General features: G+C 37.6%; 4 protein-coding genes and 1 pseudogene across 7 annotated transcripts in view; 1 reads left to right on the top strand and 4 right to left on the bottom strand.

Annotated features, from left to right (window-relative positions):
* The first annotated feature begins 674 nt into the window (after nucleotides 1-674).
* Nucleotides 675-3,494, top strand: LOC107729353 (inositol 1,4,5-trisphosphate receptor-interacting protein-like). The gene has a single exon (XM_016539829.1). It carries the CDS (start codon nucleotides 707-709, stop codon nucleotides 2,663-2,665), a length of 1,959 nt encoding a protein of 652 aa, XP_016395315.1. The 5' UTR covers nucleotides 675-706; the 3' UTR covers nucleotides 2,666-3,494.
* On the bottom strand, nucleotides 2,876-5,580 carry LOC107729341 (zona pellucida sperm-binding protein 3-like; annotated as a pseudogene).
* A 1,023-nt stretch (nucleotides 5,581-6,603) lies between these two features.
* The window catches only part of LOC107729349 (probable E3 ubiquitin-protein ligase HERC3), a 26,254-nt gene continuing 10,373 nt past the window's right edge, over nucleotides 6,604-22,484 (bottom strand). Inside the window, exons 12-24 of the mRNA XM_016539819.1 lie at nucleotides 10,073-10,259; nucleotides 9,824-9,987; nucleotides 9,657-9,731; nucleotides 9,470-9,565; nucleotides 9,286-9,354; nucleotides 8,702-8,830; nucleotides 8,488-8,628; nucleotides 8,231-8,397; nucleotides 8,056-8,122; nucleotides 7,908-7,966; nucleotides 7,326-7,509; nucleotides 7,154-7,253; nucleotides 6,604-7,070 (exon numbers count right to left, since the gene is read on the bottom strand). Of these exons, the coding sequence (XP_016395305.1) occupies nucleotides 6,856-7,070; nucleotides 7,154-7,253; nucleotides 7,326-7,509; nucleotides 7,908-7,966; nucleotides 8,056-8,122; nucleotides 8,231-8,397; nucleotides 8,488-8,628; nucleotides 8,702-8,830; nucleotides 9,286-9,354; nucleotides 9,470-9,565; nucleotides 9,657-9,731; nucleotides 9,824-9,987; nucleotides 10,073-10,259 (1,653 nt within the window). The 3' untranslated portion in view covers nucleotides 6,604-6,855. The remainder of the gene's footprint in view (nucleotides 7,071-7,153; nucleotides 7,254-7,325; nucleotides 7,510-7,907; nucleotides 7,967-8,055; nucleotides 8,123-8,230; nucleotides 8,398-8,487; nucleotides 8,629-8,701; nucleotides 8,831-9,285; nucleotides 9,355-9,469; nucleotides 9,566-9,656; nucleotides 9,732-9,823; nucleotides 9,988-10,072; nucleotides 10,260-22,484) is intronic.
* Nucleotides 10,727-13,239, bottom strand: LOC107729356 (probable E3 ubiquitin-protein ligase HERC3). Its single transcript, XM_016539835.1, has 9 exons — nucleotides 12,897-13,239; nucleotides 12,573-12,687; nucleotides 12,412-12,488; nucleotides 12,080-12,301; nucleotides 11,839-11,930; nucleotides 11,612-11,742; nucleotides 11,304-11,431; nucleotides 11,131-11,201; nucleotides 10,727-11,046 (listed from the first exon to the last, which is right to left on the bottom strand). The coding sequence occupies exons 1-9, from the start codon at nucleotides 13,105-13,107 to the stop codon at nucleotides 10,822-10,824; spliced, it is 1,272 nt and encodes a 423-aa protein (XP_016395321.1). The 5' UTR covers nucleotides 13,108-13,239; the 3' UTR covers nucleotides 10,727-10,821.
* LOC107729348 (probable E3 ubiquitin-protein ligase HERC3) overlaps nucleotides 14,739-22,484 on the bottom strand; it is a 10,530-nt gene continuing 2,784 nt past the window's right edge. For 2 of the 4 annotated variants that reach the window (XM_016539815.1, XM_016539818.1), the window contains 19 exons: nucleotides 19,375-19,505; nucleotides 19,068-19,195; nucleotides 18,898-18,968; nucleotides 18,698-18,810; nucleotides 18,481-18,540; nucleotides 18,280-18,385; nucleotides 18,013-18,199; nucleotides 17,765-17,928; nucleotides 17,602-17,676; nucleotides 17,415-17,510; nucleotides 17,239-17,307; nucleotides 16,788-16,934; nucleotides 16,574-16,714; nucleotides 16,317-16,483; nucleotides 16,157-16,223; nucleotides 16,019-16,077; nucleotides 15,525-15,708; nucleotides 15,347-15,446; nucleotides 14,739-15,250 (listed from right to left, as the gene is read on the bottom strand). In XM_016539815.1, the coding sequence (XP_016395301.1) occupies nucleotides 15,036-15,250; nucleotides 15,347-15,446; nucleotides 15,525-15,708; nucleotides 16,019-16,077; nucleotides 16,157-16,223; nucleotides 16,317-16,483; nucleotides 16,574-16,714; nucleotides 16,788-16,934; nucleotides 17,239-17,307; nucleotides 17,415-17,510; nucleotides 17,602-17,676; nucleotides 17,765-17,928; nucleotides 18,013-18,199; nucleotides 18,280-18,385; nucleotides 18,481-18,540; nucleotides 18,698-18,810; nucleotides 18,898-18,968; nucleotides 19,068-19,195; nucleotides 19,375-19,505 (2,280 nt within the window). In that variant the 3' untranslated portion in view covers nucleotides 14,739-15,035. Of the gene's footprint in view, nucleotides 15,251-15,346; nucleotides 15,447-15,524; nucleotides 15,709-16,018; nucleotides 16,078-16,156; nucleotides 16,224-16,316; nucleotides 16,484-16,573; nucleotides 16,715-16,787; nucleotides 16,935-17,238; nucleotides 17,308-17,414; nucleotides 17,511-17,601; nucleotides 17,677-17,764; nucleotides 17,929-18,012; nucleotides 18,200-18,279; nucleotides 18,386-18,480; nucleotides 18,541-18,697; nucleotides 18,811-18,897; nucleotides 18,969-19,067; nucleotides 19,196-19,374; nucleotides 19,506-22,484 lie in introns of those variants that run through there. The other 2 variants (XM_016539816.1, XM_016539817.1) reach the window with 2 other exon arrangements.

Genomic DNA, 22,484 nt, shown 5'->3' with positions numbered 1-22,484 from the left:
CAGCTGGCAGAGACTATTGAGGCTTCTGAACAACTTTGTTCTTACAAAAGAACAGAATTGTATTTTTAATAAAAAAAGGATAATATATCTTGGAGTATATTTGAGTATATTAGTTGATTCTAAAAGTTCTGGAATTAATAGTTTGAAATGCGCCACTAATGGGTTTATTTTGATTATTGAGTGATTTACATTTTTTCTTTTGGTCCATATACACAGCAATCAGACAAACTTGCATATAACATTGTATGTAGAGGTGTTACCGGTGTACTATTTTAAAAAAGAGGAAGGGTTGTATGACAGCACAGTGTTCAGGAAGTGTGCTGTCAAACTCAAACTCTGACAGAGTACATCCTGTGTGAGAAGCAAAAAACCGAACAGAGCTATAAAAACACATTTTCAGCCAACTTATCTTTTCGGCACTACACTGAGAGACTCCGTTTTTTTGTGATTAAAGTTGGGGTTCTGAAAGGTAAGTTGTTTAATCACATAAAAAATATCCATTAAGCAATAGTGGATGATGTAAATGAAATAATATTTCAGAATGATGGACACTAGTGCTACCGGAACTTTAAAGAAGTAGTATATTATTATTATTTCAAAAGCGATTCAATACTTCATTTTTTATTGCTAATGATGTTGTTTATTAATATTTTCAAAGAGAATATACAGCTTTGTGTGCAGGAAGTAACTTTTTTTCACTCATAGGATGGAGGACACATTACTAAAGGTGTTTGTCGTGGTCGTCAGTCTGCTCCTCTCAAAGGATCACAATGTCTTTCAAGACCAAGATGACAACATCATGGTGAGCATGCAAGACCATGAGCACTTTCTATTGGAGGAGGGGGCAAAGCTAGAACATGGGGAGCACAATGTTGCCATGGAGCTGCCACATTCAAATCAGGAAGAGTCACAAAGTCATCGCAGGGTGCCGAGAGGAGAGGGGGACACGTCAGATGTTCAACAAATTACGCCAAATGTCAAGACCACAGTGCTGCACGAGGAGCAAATGTCCCCAGTGGGAGAGCAAAATGACTTCCACCAAAAGGCATTTGCACCAGATGACCAGGAAATATTGGATATTGACACAGACAAACAGACATTGCATATGTCAAAGGAAGGCCTAACACATGAGCATGTCAACGTGGACCAGTCAGGGCCCACTGTGGAACAGAATGTCTCTCAGGGGGAGGCAGCACACCCGGAAAAGCCACAAGCTGGCTGGACTGACACCCATCACGAACATCAAGTTGATCAGGGATTATTCATTGACCAAAAAATACCAACTTCAAGTCAAAGGTTGACAACGATAACTCAAGGGAAACAATCTAGTGACCAAGAGGACACCTACAGTTGGTACCTTTGGAAGACACTCTCCTTGATTTCATTTTTTCGTATTTTAAAAAAATTCCTCAGAAAGGGTTCCAAGCTGCAAAATAAGATGCTGAGATGCCTGAACATGTCCCAAGTTTCAGATCTTGATTCCAAGACCTTAATTAGCTTCCATAACCAGTGTATCCTGGTTCCACCCAGTCACAGTTGGCAAACTTGTGAGTTTGTAGAGGGTTTTGTGAACGACCTGCTGGAAGCTGTGAGGACTACAGGTTCAGACATGGAGATTGAAAACTTTATTGGCGTAGGGAGCTTATACGAGCAATGGGCTACAAGAAAAAGCATTGTGTGCGACATACATGTACCCGTCATCCCTCCAAAGCCGTATAGCTTCGAGTTTGAGCTTTTGAAAGAAAGTAGAGGTTCTTCAACCATCCAGTACTGTTGCAGAGTCAAGATGGTCAAAGGCGGCGCCAGTTCAACCATCTGCCCTTGCAGCAATTCCAACCTAGATGATGACGATACGTTGTGTCTTCTACATCCAGATAAAAAAGAAGATCATGTGACTGAAAAGTACATTAATGACTTTCTATGCCAAGAAAATAGCTCATATCTTGCTAAAACACATGTTGTGAAGTGGTTTAAGACAGCCGTTAGGAAAGCATGGGATGAGATCAGCCACAAGTATGAATTTGACCTACTATTCCAGAATAGAGAAAACCCTGGAAGTCTCAAAGTTCGTTTCAGGTCAGGTCGGGTCATTCTGTTCAATCTCACACCTGTGGTCAGATTTAAAGACTCTGAGGTACATCTGATCCCGTATTCTTCCTCTGCCATATTCTCGGACACCCATTGGCCTGTATGTTTTACACGCTACGAAAACGCCCTTCTTCAACACATAACCAAAACGCTTCCAGACAATGCATGCCATATTCAATGCCTACAGATCCTTTCCTTCCTACACAAACACCAGACTGGCCTGACTGGACTATGTGGGCTAACAAACTACCACTTGAAGAACGCAGTGTTACATCTTCTGGTCAACAAAACCTTATCTTGGGACCCTGAGCAGATGGCTTGCAGACATAATGATCTGCTGACTTTCTTACAGCAGAAACTCAAAACTAAATCACTAAACCATGCTCTGGTTGGGAATCCTCTCATTCCTAGTGAGATTGGATTTCCAGAAGAGTTCAGAGTGGGAAAACCTGTTAACTTGTTTCTACCATTGTCAAATGAAGAGATGTACTTAAAAACAAATAGACACTTACTGGAGATGATTAGAAACATGCCAGTGCTGATATATGAATATGGATCAATGAGAAACATTCTATAAGAAAAAAAATAATAAAAAAAAAAATTTATGAGATGCTGTGCTGGAAATGCTTAAATGTACTTTTGCTCAGGTGTTCATTATTTCATAATGCATCTACTCTTTTGGTGACAAATGTAAAGAGACGAAAGAATTTGTGAATTCAGTTTATCATATTAACTTCACAAGGCATAACTACATAGTAGGCACTTTTAGTCCTTAAGACAACCGTCATCAGTAAAAGACATTCTCCTAGTAATCATCATCTGATTCCCAGAACAACTCAAAGTCATCATGGCCAGCTAAAGAAAATTCAGGCATGGACTCTTCTGATGAAAGAGGTGATGAGGTTTCTGGGCCCATCTTCAAATTCCAAGACTCACTGGTGATCATTGTCTTACCTGATGAAAACCGAAAAACTTGGTCAGCAAGGAAAAACATTTGGGTAGGCCCAAGTCAAACTTAATTTCATTTAGGAAGTTCATTCATTTGTACAAACCAGATGCAACTGGAGGAGCAGGACATGTAGATGCACAACAGTTGCAGACTGTGGAATCACCATATAGCTCAGTCCACCTACAGCACACAAATCTACAATTACTACTCTCAGACTTGGGTAGATGAATTTAAAACTTTAAAAAAAAAACTACAAACTGTTTAATAGAATATGCAAGGTGAATCTAATCATTAGAGCAGACATTTTGGGAGTACATTTGTGCTCTTTATGTGCTTGAAAACTCACTTTTTGGTTTTTGTGTTATACGTGCATGACTTGGCACTTGGTCTAGGAGTCTGTGGTCCAAAGTCCAACTCACAATGCATAAACATAGTCTACAAAGGGAAGAGAGGAGTTTTTAAAGAGGTCAAACAAACCAGTAATTCATTCAAATGTCTTATAAATATGTTTCATGTTTTACCTTTTTGGGCTGTGGCAAAGAAACCATGTTTCTAAACAGAAAAGCTGCAACACAAAGCCGTCTTGTTGACACTAGTGTGGAACTTCGTCAGAATGCTGTTCTTACTGTCCAGCAGGCATCTACACATATATGATATTAAAGTTGGAATGAAATGAAAACTGTGGTAATTTTTCACCATTGTGACAGTCAATTGAAACAGCTTATTGTATAATGAGAAAGGGGAAGAGGGAGGATTAATTTATCCATTGGTAATTGTTTGGATCATTGTCACTTGCTAATTTGGTGGTCGTGGGGGGGTTGTTTTTTAAATTAAAGACTACAAGTGGCAAATTAACTTTTGTAATCCAGTGAATGGATCACTTATTAAACACTGAAAGAAAATCCATTTTGATTTAATGTGGACTTTAATACAATGACCCAAGTAAATCCAAACTATGGTCAAACTTAAATTTGACCATAAACAATGACACTAAAAATGTGTGGAAACAGCAACGCAAGTTGACTTCATAATTCAGTATAAAAAGACCATATTTACCCATAATTCTCAACCACGGAATACTTCTCCATTGACTGAGGGTTGGGAGAGGAAGTGACAGAACAACTGTTCAGGTACAGCCTGAGTTTTTTGTCAGGTACAGCCTGAATTTGCCTGCCTCACTGCCAGGGCCTTTGGCTTCAAAGCATATTGGTTTGCCAAGGACAAACCTCTGGCCATCAACAAGCAAGTTCCAAGATGCTGAAGCCATAAACTACAAATCAGTTTACATTTAGAAAGTAATATTACATCAGTTCAGTACAAGTTAATCTCAATCAACAGAATTTGGGGCACAATGCAGATTATCACAAGCCATAAATTTGCCCAGTCCCTCAAACAAACAAGGCAACAAGGAAGTAAATGGGGCCAATCTTGGGGAACTTAAACAGAAATGTGAAGCTTATAATTTTATTAAAAAGTCACTCAAACTATGCATTTGTGTTGTAAACTGAAAAAAACAACAACTAATAAATAACAATATACCATCCATTGCCATGATTAAGAGCCCTGCATGAGTTTGTAGGCCCCTGTAACGTACACGGTTCCACCTACTGTCTTGGTTATGAATAAAACCTGATAAGAGCGATGAAACCTTAGAATTAAAAATAAATAAATAAGCCTATGAGAAACTGAATTTTAAAGTATTTGCCAATTCAAAACAGAAGTGAAAAACCACTTTACTTTGTGTAGCTACAACGAATAGGCATCGAAAACGGCAGTTCCCTCACAATCAACCAAGTTACAGCTGGTTTATAGTGGAGCGTGTTTGTGTAAGTCACTCGATTGTCATCCTCCTGAAATAAAACATGTTACCAAAAGGCCACATACACACAGTAAAGTTTCAGGAGTGACACGGCATTGAACCACAGGAGTGAATCTCCCACAGACTCGTTGTGTTCTGCCATTTAAACCAAACTACTGTCTACATAGGCGTCTTATTGACATCTCTGATGAGAGTTTCACTACATCATTAACAGCTATTCGGTTCCGTACACACTGCGGTGAATTTTAATTAACCTTAGCTAGTGTGTAATTGGCCATTATGTCACCCACCTCTCGTTTTATGCCACATCCTTTCAGATAGTACAGAAAATAGTAGTGAGTAGCCGTGGCTTTATTGATAGCACACGTTCCCAGTTTCAAGTGTCTCCACGCGCCGTGACTGGTACAAAAACTCTTCAGGACTCTCACTAACATCCGGTCCAGGTGACACAAAACCTCCACCATCTTCTTCGGACCGGAGACATATTTCGCAGGTTTCGCGGCACGACCTGTGGGCAGAAGTATTGGCTTGACCAGCGGAGGCATCGGTTTACCGCCCTTTTCTGGAGTGAAAAGTTCTTGTTAAAGTTCAGCCGCTGGGATTCGTACCGACGCCGGTTTTAATTTTGAGCGCGTTTTTAATTTTGGCATTTACAAATCATTGTCATAGTCATCTCGCTTAATGTTAAACTTTCCACCGAGTCCCATTCACCCTCTGGATCAATTTAGGACCAGCTTAAACCAGCTAAGGACCAGCATAAACCAGCAAAGGACAAGCTCAAACCAGCATCCCAGCTTCAAAACATACCAGCATATGCTGATTTTTTTCAACAGTTACTGACTTATCTCCCGGATACCCGGATGTCAAGGCGTTGAGAGTCCCGTTCTATGGTACGGTTAGATGAAAGGACCAGCTCAAACCAGCATCCCAGCTTCAAAACATACCAGCATATGCTGATTTTTTCAACAGTTACTGACTTATCTCCTGGATACCCGGATGTCAAGGCTTTGAGAGTCCCGTTCTATGGTACGGTTAGATGGATTAAAAAAAAGAAACGAATACAGTTTCGTGCGCTGTGTCATTTACATTTCACCAGGTTAAAATAATATCTCAAGCTTTATGCTTGATTTATTTGTAACACATTAACCTCAAAACCTTTTCAGCTTTCTCTTTCTGCAAATTGTATGGTGTAGCGATATGACAGCACCCAGACACTCCAACGCAGCTCCATTCTTCGCGAAAGATGGATAAAAAGGCGCACAGGAAACAAAAACCTCGAAAAATGATATACGACCCGCCAAATGCTGGCCAAATCACAGAGATGCCGATTCGCACGGGACTAATATTATCACAGGACCTCGGTGTTCGGCGAAATATGGTAGGTCATTTGCGGGGGAATTTTTACTTTACAAATAAAAGACATGGCCGATTCGCACGGGATTAAGATCACAGATAACCTCCGCAATTATTACAAATGACTGGAGGTCACCAGGTAATATTAATCCTGTGCGAATAGGGCTTTCGTCAATTGTGAAAAAAAATTGGTTGAATTTGAATTTCGTCTCATTGCTTCATATAAAATCAAAATAATGACTTGGTACATACACTTTTTCCAGTTCTGTTGCCTTTTTTTTTGTTACATGTCTTATTATATTTATATAATTTAAAAGACAATGTGAGAAATATTTAGGAGAATGTATTTTCATTTTAACACCAAATAACAGAACATATAATAAGGTTATGAGGTGACATACCAAAATATATTTTATAATGTGATAAAAATTACAATGTGCCAAATTACTAAATAGTGCTAAAAATAGAATATAGCTCTCCTATTGTGTTTATTTACAAATATAAATTTTTTTATGATACCTATTTTTATAAATCTACATAATGTGACAACATTAAGCAAAATGTTTTGCTCCCAACAAGAGTGATCTGTGTGGCAAATCTGTGACTGTATAGCCTATATTTTGGGGTTTGGAACCTCGAGGGAAGTTCACACTCGTCCAAAAACCTCACAAAAGCTGATTGCGTGTATAAGCTTGTTGCGAAGTGTGTTGATATCGCTGTATTTGGGAAGAATTAATCTGCCAAAACAGGTCTGGGCCTCTGGCAGTCGGTCTTCTGCATCAGGACAGTCTAACAGTAAAATCTTCAGAGAGCGCTTTGAGAAACCTCCCACAGGTACACGGTCCGCCCCATACAAGAAAACTAGAGAAAAATAAATGTAAGGATGTGAGGCAAATAATAATGATATTCCTTAAATAATGTAGATGCATCAAGACAAAACCTACTCAGAAACTTCTTCTTGTTCTCTTCAGAGAGCTCAGAGAAAACAGTCCAGAAGTTCTTGATGAGCTCATCAGAGGCAGAACACTTTTCATAGGAAGCAGACTGAAGACGAAGCAGAAAAACTCAGGTACTATAAAATATTTAAAACATAAAAAGTTTCTTGAAGACGTTTACCTGCTGAAGCTCCTTCCACTCGTATTCAGGGGAGCCGTGGAGAAGCTCCTGGAGTTCCTCAGGGTGGAACATGCTCCAGGCATCAAGTGGACAGCCCTTAAAGAAACCTCTTGAAAAATGTTTGAACTGTTTCTTCACTGACTTGTTGAAAACAAAGTTGACATACAAATCCACATACTTCTGTCTGAAAAAAAAAAAGTTATTACTTTGCAATGCACAAAAGGAACATCTACAGCAGGGGTCACCAGACTTGGTCCTGGAGGGCTGGTGTCCTGCAGAGTTTAGCTCCAACTTGCCTCAACACACCTGCCTTGAAGTTTCAAGTATACCTAGCAAGACCTTGATTAGCTAGTTCAGGTGTGTTTGATTAGGGTTGTAGTTAAACTCTGCAGGACACCAAGTTTTGTGACCCCTGATCTACAGCACCTATAGACAAATTTGCCTTTTTATGTTGTTTTGTCATGTATGTATTTCAGAAGTAATGTATAATTAATTGAAGTCTATTATAACATCAAGAGGACATTTAGAAAATGAATCTGTTGCTAGTTATAAACTTTGGCCAGATGGATAGATAGTTTCTACCTATTAACTTTGGTCACTTGAATTTGATCTCCATTTGGAATTAGCTTTTTTCCTTTGACCTGAAGGAGGTAAATAACAGCACAAATGTAAGCATTTAAACAACAGCTTTGCACACTTTTATACAAATGAACCATAGAAACTGTATTACCGTGAAATCCAAAAAGAGCATATCCACTACTTCATCTTCTTCCTCCTCAAGAAGGCTTTTCAGACTTCTAATGTGAGATTTTTGAAATACAATTATAAATATGACCTGTTCTGAAACACGACTGTGAAGCCTACAGTGTAAAAAGTCTAATGGCTCGTAGTCTTTAACCGTTTACCTGGCCTCCACAGGAGATAGTTCCTCCAGATCATTCAGAGTGGGACTCTGCTGGAGGAGTTTCTTGAACAAGGCCAGTGGGAAGCCAATGTTTATATAATGACGGTTGTAGAGCGCCATTCCACAGATAACGCCAAAATAGTAAAAATCTCTATTAGCTTGCGTATTCTGAAAAGACACAAGCATCACAGCACATGTATGTGATATATGAGAAATACCACATTAGAAAGAACAAGGAATGCTTGGTGTAAAACTTACATCAGGATTGAACCAAACCAGTGAACTCTCATGGACTTCCAGCACCTTCTTCTCCCATTTCAGAAGAGACTGGGAAAGGAGGGAGAAGAATTCTGCCGATAAACCCCTCATATCTACTCCATTCTCCCCGATGAACGTCACCTGCACAGGAGATTTTCATTAAAATGCCATATCAAACATTTCAACTCTGAATTCAATTCTGTAATTCTTTTACCTGAAATAGATTATGAAATACGTGGGTTTTTTGTCTGAGATACGTAAGTGTGTCCAACCACACTGATTCTCTCTTTATGTGCAACACGTTGCCATTGGCCCTGGGTCTGAAGAGTTGCCACTGCAAGTACTAAGAAGAGTAAAATAATGTTAGCTTTTAAACGGATAGGCCACCCAAAAATGCAAATTCTGTCAAACTCAAACCTGTATGGCTTAATTTTTTCTGCGGAACACAAATATTCTAAAGAATGTTTGTAACCAAACAGTTTGGTGCCCATTGAATTCCATTGTATGATAGAAAATAAAGTTCTAATGACATACAGTAGCACCGCTGTGCTTTGGGCGTCCCGTGTTCGAGTCCCGGCTCGCAGACCTTTCCCAATCCCGCCCCCCTTCTTTCTCTCCCACTTAAGTCTAAATACTGTTCTATTGTAATAAAGGCAAAAATAAATCTTAAAAAAAAAACTAAATGATGACAGAATTTTCATTTTGGGTGAACTTTTGCTTAAAATCATAGTTGTTTGGCATATTCATGTATAGCATACAGTATGTATAACTGAGTACATCCTCATGTCTGGCACTCACATGAAACATTCTCCGTTTAGATGCAGTGTCAGCCGCAAAAGGGAACTTGACCAATATGTCAATAGTTCCCTGAAAGAAAAATGCAGTAAAGTAATATAAGATTTCTGGTAGTTATTGCTATATGTCATGCAAATCTATTTGAAATTTATTGATATGTATCATGTCCGAAGCCTTTAATACCTACAAGGTAGTAATCTTTCAATTTCAGCATATCCTGAAAATCATCAGTAATAGCAGACCGCAATAACTGCCATAACAGGTCCTCCAAGGTGGCTTTCAGCTATTGATGTAGAAAAAGAATTCTGTGGTGATTTGGTTTCCTTCCAAAAATCTCTTTGTGCAGCACAATTCACTATTGCTTTGGTTCTTACCGTATCTAGTAGATCACTGATCTCATGAATGATGAAATCCCTGTTTGGGATGTCTCTGTTGGCACTGCAGCAGACCTTCACAACAAAGTATAAGCAACTATTATACAATGATAGATTAAAATACATATTTGATCCAAAAAAAGCATCTTTGTTAAAAAAAAAGGCACCTGATAGATCATCCGAAGGATCTTCAAAAACTTCTTCAGGCGTTTAGTTAAGTCATAGCCCATTTTACCAAAAGAAATCTGGCCAATCAGCTCAGCAGATGCTTTGTGAAATAACTTCACCAGGCTTTTGAGCCAATCATCAGGGAGTTTGGACCAGTACTTCTCTGAGAATATAACATAAAAATACTTAAGACAAATACAGCAAAGCCAAAAACACAAGTCAAAGGCTGAAAGTTCTCCCAGCTTTACCTAACACCTTGTGAGCATCAGGATCCAGCTGAAGGATTTTGGAGGCCAGAGCTTCAGTGAGTTCAGTTCTTCGTTGTTTCTTGAGACGTCTGATGAGCTCAGGGAGGAGAAGATAAACTCTCAGCGATTCAACACCAACTGGATTTGGATTCAGAGATCGCAGCATCTGTTCAACCACCTTCACTACCTGAGATACACAAACCATTAACTGCATCTTATTGTTTAAAATGTAATTAACATTTATTAATGTTTATAAATGTACACAATTACCTCTGATATCAAGCTTTTATTCTCTGATAACTTTGCAAAGGATGTTTTAACCAGATCAAAATCCAAACCACAACGATCCTCAGACGTCTGATAATGATCATCACAACTACAAAAACAGAAATTTAGATTAATATCTGCAATGGAAGGAGGCACAAAAATGAGAAAATATTAAAAAGAACTACTTCATTTTACTTCATTTCGAGAAAACTTCCATTCAGAGAGGCAGCGGAGGAGAACACTGTGTTTATTTCCCTGTAAATAACACAATACTTTTACAAATTCTTTCTGAGTCCATTTATATGCATTAACATATACGATTGCTCAATTATATTATATTAGGGTACAACTCTTTATACATAATAGTAAGATTCCTACATAAGATCGAGATTCACTTACTGGATTGTGTAAATAAACAACAATTATTTACTCTCTGGTATTTCTTCGATTTAATAGTAAGTTTAAAAAGAAGGACAAATGCATTAAGGTCCTGGACACTCAGTTCCACATGCAATTTCCCAGTATTTCAAAAATGGCATGGAAATAGTATACATAAACTCTGGATTTATATCAGTATCAGTAAATGGAAACACTAACTGCTTTATGGTTGCCAATGAATCAGTTCCAGACAGCCATCGGTCAATCATTCTGTCATTTAATGTCAAAGCCCCTCTGCTTGGATTGGATTTGACCTTACTTTCCAGTTCCTACAAAATACAAGTAAAACATGAGTAATCACAGTGCAGCAATAATTTATATTAAACTACTAATGAATGAAAAAAAAGTCCTACTTTGAAAAACAAGGCAAAGGAATGATTCTCCCCAGCGATGATTTTTTCAATTGTATATTCATGATTACAATCTGTGTGCAACAAACATTTAGCTTTGTTTAGTTCTGAACAACAGCACGAGTAAAACAATATTCATAACAAAATACCCCACTGCTAAAAGATGATTTACTTACCGGTTGGCAGATCCACAGGGAAAGGCACAGACTGCTTGATCATTTCTCCGTTTCCCAGCTGCCCTTGCATGCCACATCCAAACGAGTAGATCAGCTTTGACGATGCGATTGATACAAGTGTGTGATGTCTTTATACAAGTAAAAAATCATTATTAAACTGAACTATACACAGACTTGAAATAGGGCTAATATATATCTTGCGAGGAATTATCATTATGTTATGGTTGCATCATGAGATTTAAAAAAGTGCATAAAGAAATCTGTAGTATTTCTCTGAACACCGATTGCTTATGAACTAATGTCTTTACCTCCCACATGTGACCTGTGACACTTCAGACCCCCACAGTTCAGCAACCACCCGCGGATGATGTTCATCTCTAAATGAGTTGTGCCCAAGCTGACCAGAACCTCCGGATCCAAATGTGAACACTGTGCCGCCCTAATGATACAGCTATAAGATCAGCATCTATTTCAGATAAAAAATAGTATATATAATATAGAAAAATAGTATATAATAATAAAAATGATACTCTACCTTTGATAAAGTGGCAGTGTGTTCCGCTCCACATGAAATGGACACCGTTTTTTTCCAGTTCAGGCTATTTACAACTGTTGGGACGTGTCTGTCTGTGGTCACAAGAATGGTGAATAGAATTAATCACTTCCAAATACGTCATATTCACGCTTTGATATAGATATGTATTGCACAGATTTGGTACATTTAAATGTACTTTCATACTATACTAATACTATACTAAGTTTTTACATAATCAGACCTGTAGTGTCTCCGAGGCCCAGCTGTCCAGCAGAGTTCTTTCCCCATCCAAACACGACTCCAGAGAGAGACAACACAAAGCTGTGGTCTCCTCCAGCGCTGATCTGAGCCAGCGGGATCCCACTCAGACTCTGAACATGTTGAGCAGACGGAGAGCCGGGATGATCTTTCCTCAAACCCAGCTGACCATGAGAGTTCTCACCCCATACCAACACCTGACCATCTGAAAGAGCAACAGCTCTGAACATGTACACTCAAATCTCAATCAATTCATCTCAATCATAAGATGTCTAAAGATGAAAGCAAAATGGCAGATTAAATAGTTGTGAATACCGTTGGTTAGTGCCACTGAATGATGGTCTCCACATGTGATCTGAATCACCTGCCTGTTATCCAGACCTTTGAGAGGCCTGCAGAGACAAGACAATCTGTCAGATAGATACTTGTTATTATCATTTATGGTCATTTATACTGTCATGTCTCCATAAACATACTTGCACACAGTAAATTTGTCCATGATGAGAACTTTTCCTGAATCAGAAAGAAGCACTGCACCATCTCCTCCACAGACAATCAGTCTGATTCTGTCATTCTTTAGCTGTAGTTGCTCTGGAGTAAATAAAATACTTTCATCAGTTCAACTTTTGTTCAGGCTGTAAAATTAAACAAACTACTTTCATTATGATGATGTCATTAATAATACGCTTACAGTAGGCTATATTTCAGTAAATCATATACTTTCACATACAAACTTGGCATTTTTCTTAGATTTTTAACTTTTTAAACGATGACATAAAGTGACATTTAGAGCATCATACTTAGTTTCCCATCATTACGGTCTTCACTGAGCAATCTCAGGACCGAGACCTTCCCATCCCGGATAAATCCAGCAAAACTCCTTCCAGCTGACATGTCCTGAACATTTGATTTCGGACACATGGATCGTATTCCAGAATTGCCATGTTTGACTTGGTCAGGCTTTACCAGCCCCAAACCCTCTCTGACCTGCGCTCCCCAAAAACATAACATGACCACAGCTCTGATGCACGAGAAGATCAGACTCCAGAAGAGACTCTCTTTCTTCCTGGACTGACGAACACATTCAAATTAAACTGAAAGCAAACACGAAAGTTAAAAAGGAAATGCTGATTTCAGGCTAAACGAAACTTTTTCGAATTCCCACAAAATGAAAGCGTTTGGAAACTGTATCTACCATGTTTGTATTTATTTATTTTTTTATAGATAGTGATAAGCTAACCTATGGGAGCCCTTATTTCTGCGCCACTGAATAAAAATAAAAAGTCGCAATTACCTTTTTTATTTTTTATTCAGTGGCGGAAACTGGCTTCCACACAAAACCATGATGACAAATTAAAATACGGATGAGGGATTACGATTTATTTGGAAAACGAAACCAAAACTTAAGGAGATAGCCTAGTTCACCCAAATATGAAGATAATTGATATCAATTCTTTACTTCCGTCTTGTTCGAAAGTGCGACTTAATATTGCGTATAGCGCCACCTTCTGGCCGTTTTCACACAGTTTGGCACACACATTTCTTTGCATGTTGTACTGATATACTACATATGGGCTTTTATTGGTTCTAAACCAGTCCACTAGAGGGCAATAATGACTTAAAATGATTTAAAATCATACAATACAATATTTAAACTAATTTAAAACAACTACAAATCAATATATTTCCTATTTGAATTTGTGTGACTTTAATATTTTTTTATTTTCATTCATTCATTTAATAATTTATTCTGTCAGTCATTCATTCAGACCTCATTACCACATCATGACTTAAAATTATTAATAATCATACAATACAAACAAACAATAAAATAAGCTACTAATCACTATAAAAACTGCTAATTAATATTTTTATTTAAACTTGAATATTTTAAGACTCATTTTAAAAGTGCGTTTTAAATAATGGTTTTTTTTTTTTTTTTTTTTTTGAACTCTATTTATTAAGGTTTTGACAATGATTACAATAAATTCACAATAATAGTATAAAAACTATAAACATTTTTTAAACTCTCAACAACCTGTCCCCAATCCTACCCATATATGTATACATGCATATATATATATATAGTGATATATATAAGTGATAAGTACAGACACAAAGACATCAAATAACCCACATTTATCCAGCGTATCAGCCATTGTTCCATGCCGAAGGCTGAGAGATTCAGATTTGTCCAGAAGGTGGTGGTAATGCAACTGAAAGTTGTAGAAGACGATGACCGACTTTATTTTATTATATATTAACTTATTAGGTTAAAATGGGCCATCTAAAATTGCTTGAAGGACATTTGTAGTAACAGTGTGACAAGAAACAACTGCCAATAATTGCCTCAAACCAGATTATGAAGGAGCGCCACAAAAAAACAAGTACAGTTAGTATTGCGTACTAACTAAACACAATTGTGAAAACATTGTGTTAAATCAAACAATTACTTGGTAACTTAAACTTACTTTATTCCAGTTCTGTTGCCTCTTTTGTTCCATGTGTAAATATGATGAATATAATTTTTAAAAACGGATAATACAAGACATTTTCTAGAACATGTATTTTTATTTATCTAGGCAAATAAATATGTTTGAAGAAACACTAAATAACAAAACATACAATAAGTTTGAGTTGACATACCAGAATATCTGTATATTCATGCATTATATTAGGCTATATAAAATCACAAAGGCCTTTAGTTAAGTTATTCTACCAGCAGTAAAACATAAACAATAAAAATTATTTTAAATAATGCTAGAAATAGAATATCTATAGCTCTCACAATGTGTTTATTTACATATGTTTGATGTTATTATGATGTCTAACCTATATAAATGATGATAACTAGCCAATATGAATGTTCCATACCCAATAAGCTGCAAAGTTTAGCAGCATACGCTTGACTGCATAGGGTCTGGAATATGGAGGGAATTTCACGCTCGTCCAAAAACCTTACAAAAGCTGATTGCGTGTATAAGCTTGTCACGAAGTGTGTTGATATCGCTGTATTTGGGAAGAATTAATCTGCCAAAACAGGTCTGGGCCTCTGGCAGTCGGTCTTCTGCATCAGGACAGTCTGACAGTAAAATCTTCAGAGAGCGCTTTGAGAAACCTCCCACAGGTACACGGTCCGTCCCATACAAGAAAACTAGAGAAAAATAAATAATGTGAGGATGTGAGGCAAATAATAATGATATTCCTTATGTAGATGCATCAAGACATTCGTGTTAAAGACAACACTTACTCAGAAACTTCTTCTTGTTCTCTTCAGAGAGCTCAGAGAAAACAGTCCAGAAGTTCTTGATGAGCTCATCAGAGGCAGAGCACTTTTCATAGGAAGCAGACTGAAGACGAAGCAGAAAAACTCAGGTACTGTGAAATATTTAAAACATAAAAAGTTTCTTGAAGTTTCAGTGGGTTACCTGCTGAAGCTCCTTCCACTCGTATTCAGGGGAGCCGTGGAGAAGCTCCTGGAGTTCCTCAGGGTGGAACATGCTCCAGGCATCAAGTGGACAGCCCTTAAAGAAACCTTCTGAAAAATGCTCGAACTGTTTCTTCACTGACTTGTTGAAAACGAAGTCGACATACAAATCCACATATTTCTGTCTGGAAAAAAGGTGTTTTTACTATGCAGTAATGGATTGTTGCATCCTCCTGCTGGAGTCCCTATGATCGCCACCAGAGGGCCCTCCTCCCATCTCCCTAGCTTTCCCATCATGAACTTCATTTCCCATAATCTATTGCCTGGACACTTCCACCTGTGTGTCACTACCTCATTAACTCCTTTATAACTCTATATACAGTATATTACAACATCAAGAGGACATTTAGAAATGGAACGTTTTGCCAAGACAAGCTTGTTTGAAACATTCAAAGATATTTTGAAGAGTTGACAGATAGATAGATCTATTTCTACCTATTAGCTTTGGTCACTCGAATTTGATCTCCGTTTGGGATGAGCTTTTTTCCTTTGACCTGAAGGAGGTAAATAACAGCATAAATTGAAACAACAGCTGTGTACACTAATACATGTGAACCATAGAAACGGTATTACCGTGAAATCGAAACCGAACATATCCACTACTTCATCCTCGTCCTCCTCAAGAAGGCTTTTCAAAGTTCTAATGTGAGATTTTTGAAATTCAATTAATATGACCTGCTCTGTAACACTACAATGTATAAAATCTAATGTCTCGTAGTCTTTAACCGTTTACCTGGCCTCCACAGGAGATAGTTCCTCCAGATCATTCAGAGTGGGACTCTGCTGGAGGAGTTTCTTGAACAAGGCCAGTGGGAAGCCAATGTTTATATAATGACGGTTGTAGAGCACCATTCCACAGATAACGCCAAGATAGTAAAAATCTCTATTAGCTTGCATGCCCTGAAAAGACACAAGCATCACAGCACATGTATGTGATATATGAGAAATACCACATTAGAAAGAACAAGGAATGCTTGGTGTAAAACTTACATCAGGATTGAACCAAACCAGTGAACTCTCATGGACTTCCAGCACCTTCTTCTCCCATTTCAGAAGAGACTGGGAAAGGAGGGAGAAGAATTCTGCCGATAAACCCCTCATATCTACTCCATTCTCCCCGATGAACGTCACCTGCACAGGAGATTTTCATTAAAATGCCATATCAGACATTTCAACTCTGAATTCAATTCTGTAATTCTTTTACCTGCAATGGATAACAAAATGAGTGGGTTTTTTGTCTGAGATACTTTAGCGTGTCTGTCAACACTGATTCCCTGTTTATGTGCAACATGTTGCCATTTAAAAAGATCCTGTATGGGTCTGGAAAGCTCTGTAAAAGTCCCTGCAAATACTAAAAAGAGTAAAATGATGTTAGCTTTAATGGGATAGTCCACCCAAAAAAAAAAATTCTGTCATCATTTACTCATATGACTCTATTTCTTCTGCAGAACAAAAATATTCTAAAGAATATTGGTAACCAAACAGTTTGGTGCCCATTGATTTCCATTGTATGGTAAAAAAGGCATTTCTCAGTTTAAGAGTGAATAAATGACGACCAAATTTTCATTTTAGGTGAACTGCTACTTAAAAAATCAGTTATTTATCATATGCATGTTTGGCCTATGTATAACTTAGTATATCCATGTCTGACTTACACAAAACATTTTCTGTTTAGACACAGTGTCAGCCACAAAAGGGAACTTGACCAATATGTTAATAGTTTCCTGAAAGAAAGATGCATTGAAGTAATATAAGGTTTCTCAAAGTAATTGAACAAGAAACATACAAATGACATACATCACGTATCAAGTCGACAGCCTTTAATACTTACAAAGCAGTAATCTCTCAATTTCACCATATCCTCCCAATCGTCAGTAAAAGCAAAACCCAAAAATGGCAATGACAGTTTCTCCAAGGTGGCTTTCAGCTATTGATGTAGAAAAAGAATTCTGTGGTGATTTGGTTTCCCTCTAAAAATCTCTTTGTGCAGCACAATTCACTATTGCTTTGGTTCTTACCGTATCTAGTAGATCACTGATCTCATGAATGATGAAATCCCTGTTTGGGATGTCTCTGTTGGCACTGCAGCAGACCTTCACAACAAAGTATAAGCAACTATTATACAATGATAGATTAAAATACATCTTTGATCCAAAAAAGCATCTTTGTTTAAAAAGGCACCTGATAGATCATCCGAAGGATATTCAAAAACTTTTTCAGGCGTCTAGTTAAGTCATAGCCCATTTCACCACAAGAAATCTGGCCAATCAGCTCAGCAGATGCTTTGTGAAATAACTTCACCAGGCTTTTGAGCCAATCATCAGGGAGTTTGGACCAGTACTTCTCTGAGAATATAACATAAAAATACTTAGACAAATACAACAAAGCCAAAAACACAAGTCAAAGGCTGAAAGTTCTCCCAGCTTTACCTAACACCTTGTGAGCATCAGGATCCAGCTGAAGGATTTTGGAGGCCAGAGCTTCAGTGAGTTCGGTTTTTTGTTTCTTGAGACGTCTGATGAGCTCAGGGAGGAGAAGATAAACTCTCAGCGATTCCACACCAGTTGGATTTGGATTCAGAGATGGCACCAGTGTCTGCTGAACCACCTTCACTACCTGAGATACAAAAAATAAATAAAATTAACAGCATCTCAAATGTAATTAAAATTGGTTATAAATGTTAGATTTATCATTACCTCTGATATCAAGCTTTTATTCTCTGATAACTTTGCAAAGGGTGTTTTAACCAGATCAAAATCCAAACCACAACGATCCTCAGACGTCTGATAATGATCATCACAACTACAAAAACAGACATTTACTTTAACATCTGTAATGGAAATAGTCATTTTAGGCACAAAAATGAGAAATTACTAAATAGAACTACCTAATTTTACCTTGTTTTGAGAAAACTCCCATTCATAGAGGCAGCGGAGGAGAACACTGTGTGTATTTCCCTGTAAATAACACAATACATTTAATGATTCTTTTCTAATCCATTGATATGCATTACTTTCATATATACAATTGCTCAATTGTATCATTACACTTCTAATTATAAAAACAGTAAGAATCCTACAAACATAAGATCAAGATTGTAAGGAAAACACTCACTGTTTTATTGTTGCCCAGCATGAATCAGTTCCAGACAGCCATCGGTCAATCATTCTGTCATTTAATGTCAAAACCCCTCTGCTTGGATTGGATTTGACCTTATTTTCCAGTTCCTACAAAATACAAGTAAAACATGAGTAATCACAGTGCAGCAATAATTTATGTTAAACTACTAATGAATGAAAACTGCCATGTCCTACTTTGAAAAACAAGGCAAAGGAATGATTCTCCCCAGCGATGATTTTTTCAATCGTATATTCTTGATTACATTCTGTGTGCAATAAATACTTAGTTTAGATCTTTGAGCATCATCATGAATATAAAAATATTCATAACAAAATACCCTAATGCTAAAAGATGATTTACTTACCGGTTGGCAGATCCACAGGGAAAGGCACAGACTGCTTGATCATTTCTCCGTTTCCCAGCTGCCCTTGCATGCCACATCCAAACGAGTAGATCAGCTTTGACGATGCGATTGATACAAGTGTGTGATGTCTTTATACAAGAAAAAAAATCATTACTAAACTGAACTATACAAAGACTTGAAATAGGGCTAATATATATCTTGCGAGGAATTATCATTATGTTATGGTTGCATGAGATTTAAAAAAGGTACATAAAGAAATCTGTAGTATTTCTCTGAACACCGATTGCTTATGAACTAATGTCTTTACCTCCCACATGTGACCTGTGACACTTCAGATCCCCACAGTTCAGCAACCACCCGCGGATGATGTTCATCTTTAAATGAGTTGTGCCCAAGCTGACCAGAACCTCCGGATCCAAATGTGAACACTGTGCCGCCCTAATGATACAGCCATAATATCAGCATCTATTTCAGATATTGTTACTTTACCATACACTGCCAAGACATCTCATAATTCGTGTAGCGTGATATATTTTATCATTTAAAAATAGTACAGTTAGGTCCATATATATTTGGACACTGACACAATTTTCACAATTTTCACAATTTCCCTGGTGGCTCTGTATGCCACCAGAATAGAATTAAAATGAAACAATTCAGATGAAATTGTAGTGTAGACTTTAAGCTTTAACTCAAGGGGTTGAACAAAAATATAACATAAAATTCTTTTAAAAAAAAAATTTTTTTAAAAAGGAATTACAACCATTTTTATACACAGTCCCCCCCATTTTCAGAGGCTCAAATGTAATTGGACAATTAAATATAATCATAAATATAGCTGCAAGCAGCGATACGGGGCCAAGGCCCTGAAGGGGCTGTACACTCTTAAAAATAAAGGTGCTTCACGATGCCATAGAAGAACCTTTTTGTCTAAATGGTTCCATAAAGAACCTTTAACATCTGAAGAACCTTTCTGTTTCACAAAAGGTTCTTTGTGGCGAAAGAAGGTTCTTCAGATTATAAAAAGGTAAGAAAGAGATGGTTCTTTAAAGAACCTTTGACTGAATGGTTCTTTGTGGAACCAAAAATGGTTCTTCTATGGCATCGCTTGAAGAACCTTTTGAAGCACCTTTATTTTTAAGAGTGTAGTGCAGTGCAGAGCAGGAAGATCAAAAACAGCATAAATTGAATGAACATGAAAATCAGCCAGTTCAGATTTATAGTTGAGAATGAACTTAGAATGAACAGTCCAAGTGAAGTTCAAATGAAAATGAACACAGCATGGATAAAAACAAAATTTAGAAATAAAAATTTCTAATCCAGAAGGAATAATGATTTGTACATTGCTGATCTGGATAACAAAGGAATCAAATCAGCACAACATTACACACAATTTTATTAAAATACACAACACGGGACGCAAACCCACAACCTCCAGGTCAAGCGCCTGTCGCATATCTTGTTGCACCACTGGGGAGACGGGTGTTCATACAGACGCTGAAGTTCAGAAGTTCAACCGAGAATCAATTCAAACAAACTCAGGGACGCTTAAATTTCGAGAGGTATTTCTCAGGAATGGAAGCGAATATCAAAAATCTGTTCAGTCATTTTTGTGCGGCTCGGTCCAAAGATCATCTGGTCAGATTTTGGACAAAATTGGACAAAATTTGTAGGAGTAGAGAAAAAACTGTTTTACATTTATTTCAATTTGGAGGACAGGCACATTAATGGAAAATGATAAATGAGACTTCATAAGAATCAGCATGACCCAGGGAATGAAAGGATATATAAAAATAACAAAATTTGGACAATGTTTCCAAAAGTTATAAGCATTTTTGTAAAAACCTTTATATCTCTGGAACACTAGGTGGCAGTCTGTTCAAACTTCTCATGTACCTCCGGGACATGCCGTCAATGATCCCTGTCAATTTTTGTGCTAATATGTCAAGTGGTTCAAAAGATATGGCAATTTATGACAAATTTCAAAATGGTGGACAAGCTGATACAAAAACACAGACACTGATACAAAAATTGACAATTGAGATTCGGCATGACCCAAGGAATCCATAGATGCCAAGATTATGATTGAACTATTCAAAAGTTATAAGCAAAAAGAGCCCTTTTTCATGCCTCACGACTCATAAATGGCGCTGTACCCAACTTTGGCATGGACCCTCATATCACGCAGTTGATGAAATGTACCAAGTTTCATTTTGACTGATCAAAGTTTGGTCGAGATACAGCCTTTGAACCAATTTCAAGTCGACCTCATTTAAGTTCACAGCATCATCACTTTTTTTTTTTGACCTGTAGGTCATAAAATTCTGTTCAGTCATTTCTATGCAGCTCAGTCCAAAGATTATCTCTGCCAAGTTTTGGAAGAATTAGACAAAATTTGAAGAAGTAGTGAAAAAACGAAAAACTGTACTTTTCAAAATGGCCACTACTGTAATGGGTGCAGACTTAATATAATAAGTTAAGATATTCAATGTGATCAGCATGAGGAGAGTAAACAGATGTACTAAGTTTCATTTTTCTTAAACTAAGGGTTCAAGAGTTATTTCCATTTCAATGTTGAATTTTTGAACTGGTGGTGGCGCTATAGAGTTGGTCCCAGAGACCCCAAATTTGGTCAGATCACTATTCATGAGCATCACTACAAGTGTGCCAAATTTCATCATTTTCCTATGTTCCTTTCATAGGGCTGCCATTGACTTCCTTTGGGGAAGAAGAAGAAGAATCTGTACAGATACAATAGGGGCAACAGAAAATGTTCATTTTTAATATTTTGTTGAGAATCCTTTGCAGGCAATGACTGCCTTAAGTCTGGAACTCATTGACATCAGTGATGCTTTGCCAGGCCTTTACTGCAGCTGACTTCAGTTACTGTCTGTTTGTAGGTCTTTCTGCCTTTAGTTTTGTTTTCAGCAAGTGAAATGCATGCTCAATCGGGATGAGATCAGGAGATTGACTTGACCATTGCAGAATATTCCACTATTTCACCTTCAAAAACCCCTTGCTTTTGCAGTATGTTTTGGGTCATTTCCACTGGTACTGTGAATCGCTGTCCAATCAATTTTGTGCATTTGGCTGAATCTGGGCAGAGAGTATATACTGTACCTGTACACTTCAGAATTCATCCGGCTGCTTCTGTCCTCTGTCACAGCATCACTAAACACCAGTAACCCAGAGCCACTGGAAGAAAATGCTCATGCTTTCACACTGCTCCACCGTGTTTCATAGATGATGTTGTATGCTTTGGATCATGAGCTGTTCCAAGCCTTCTCCATGCTTTTTTCTTCCCATCATTCTGGTACATGTTGATCTTAATTTCAGTCGTCCAAAGAATGCTTTTCCAGAAGTGGTGTGACTTTTTTTTAGATGTTTTTTGGCAAAGTCTAATCTGGCCTTGTTTGC

This window comes from Sinocyclocheilus rhinocerous, unplaced genomic scaffold (genome assembly GCF_001515625.1).
Source record: "Sinocyclocheilus rhinocerous isolate Xijiao unplaced genomic scaffold, SAMN03320098_v1.1 scaffold1148, whole genome shotgun sequence".
Taxonomy (NCBI): Eukaryota; Metazoa; Chordata; class Actinopteri; order Cypriniformes; family Cyprinidae; genus Sinocyclocheilus; species Sinocyclocheilus rhinocerous.
This window is presented reverse-complemented; position numbering and strand designations above follow the sequence as displayed.

Coding starts and splice junctions, on each gene's coding strand:
- LOC107729353 (XM_016539829.1), top strand. CDS start 707: ATGGAGGACACATTACTAAAGGTGTTTGTCGTGGTCGTCAGTCTGCTC.
- LOC107729356 (XM_016539835.1), bottom strand. CDS start 13,107: ATGTTATGTTTTTGGGGAGCGCAGGTCAGAGAGGGTTTGGGGCTGGTA. Junction 12,302..12,411: donor TTCAGTGGCACTAACCAACG/GTATTCACAACT, acceptor TTGCTCTTTCAG/ATGGTCAGGTGTTGGTATGG. Junction 11,931..12,079: donor GGGCCTCGGAGACACTACAG/GTCTGATTATGT, acceptor TTGTGACCACAG/ACAGACACGTCCCAACAGTT.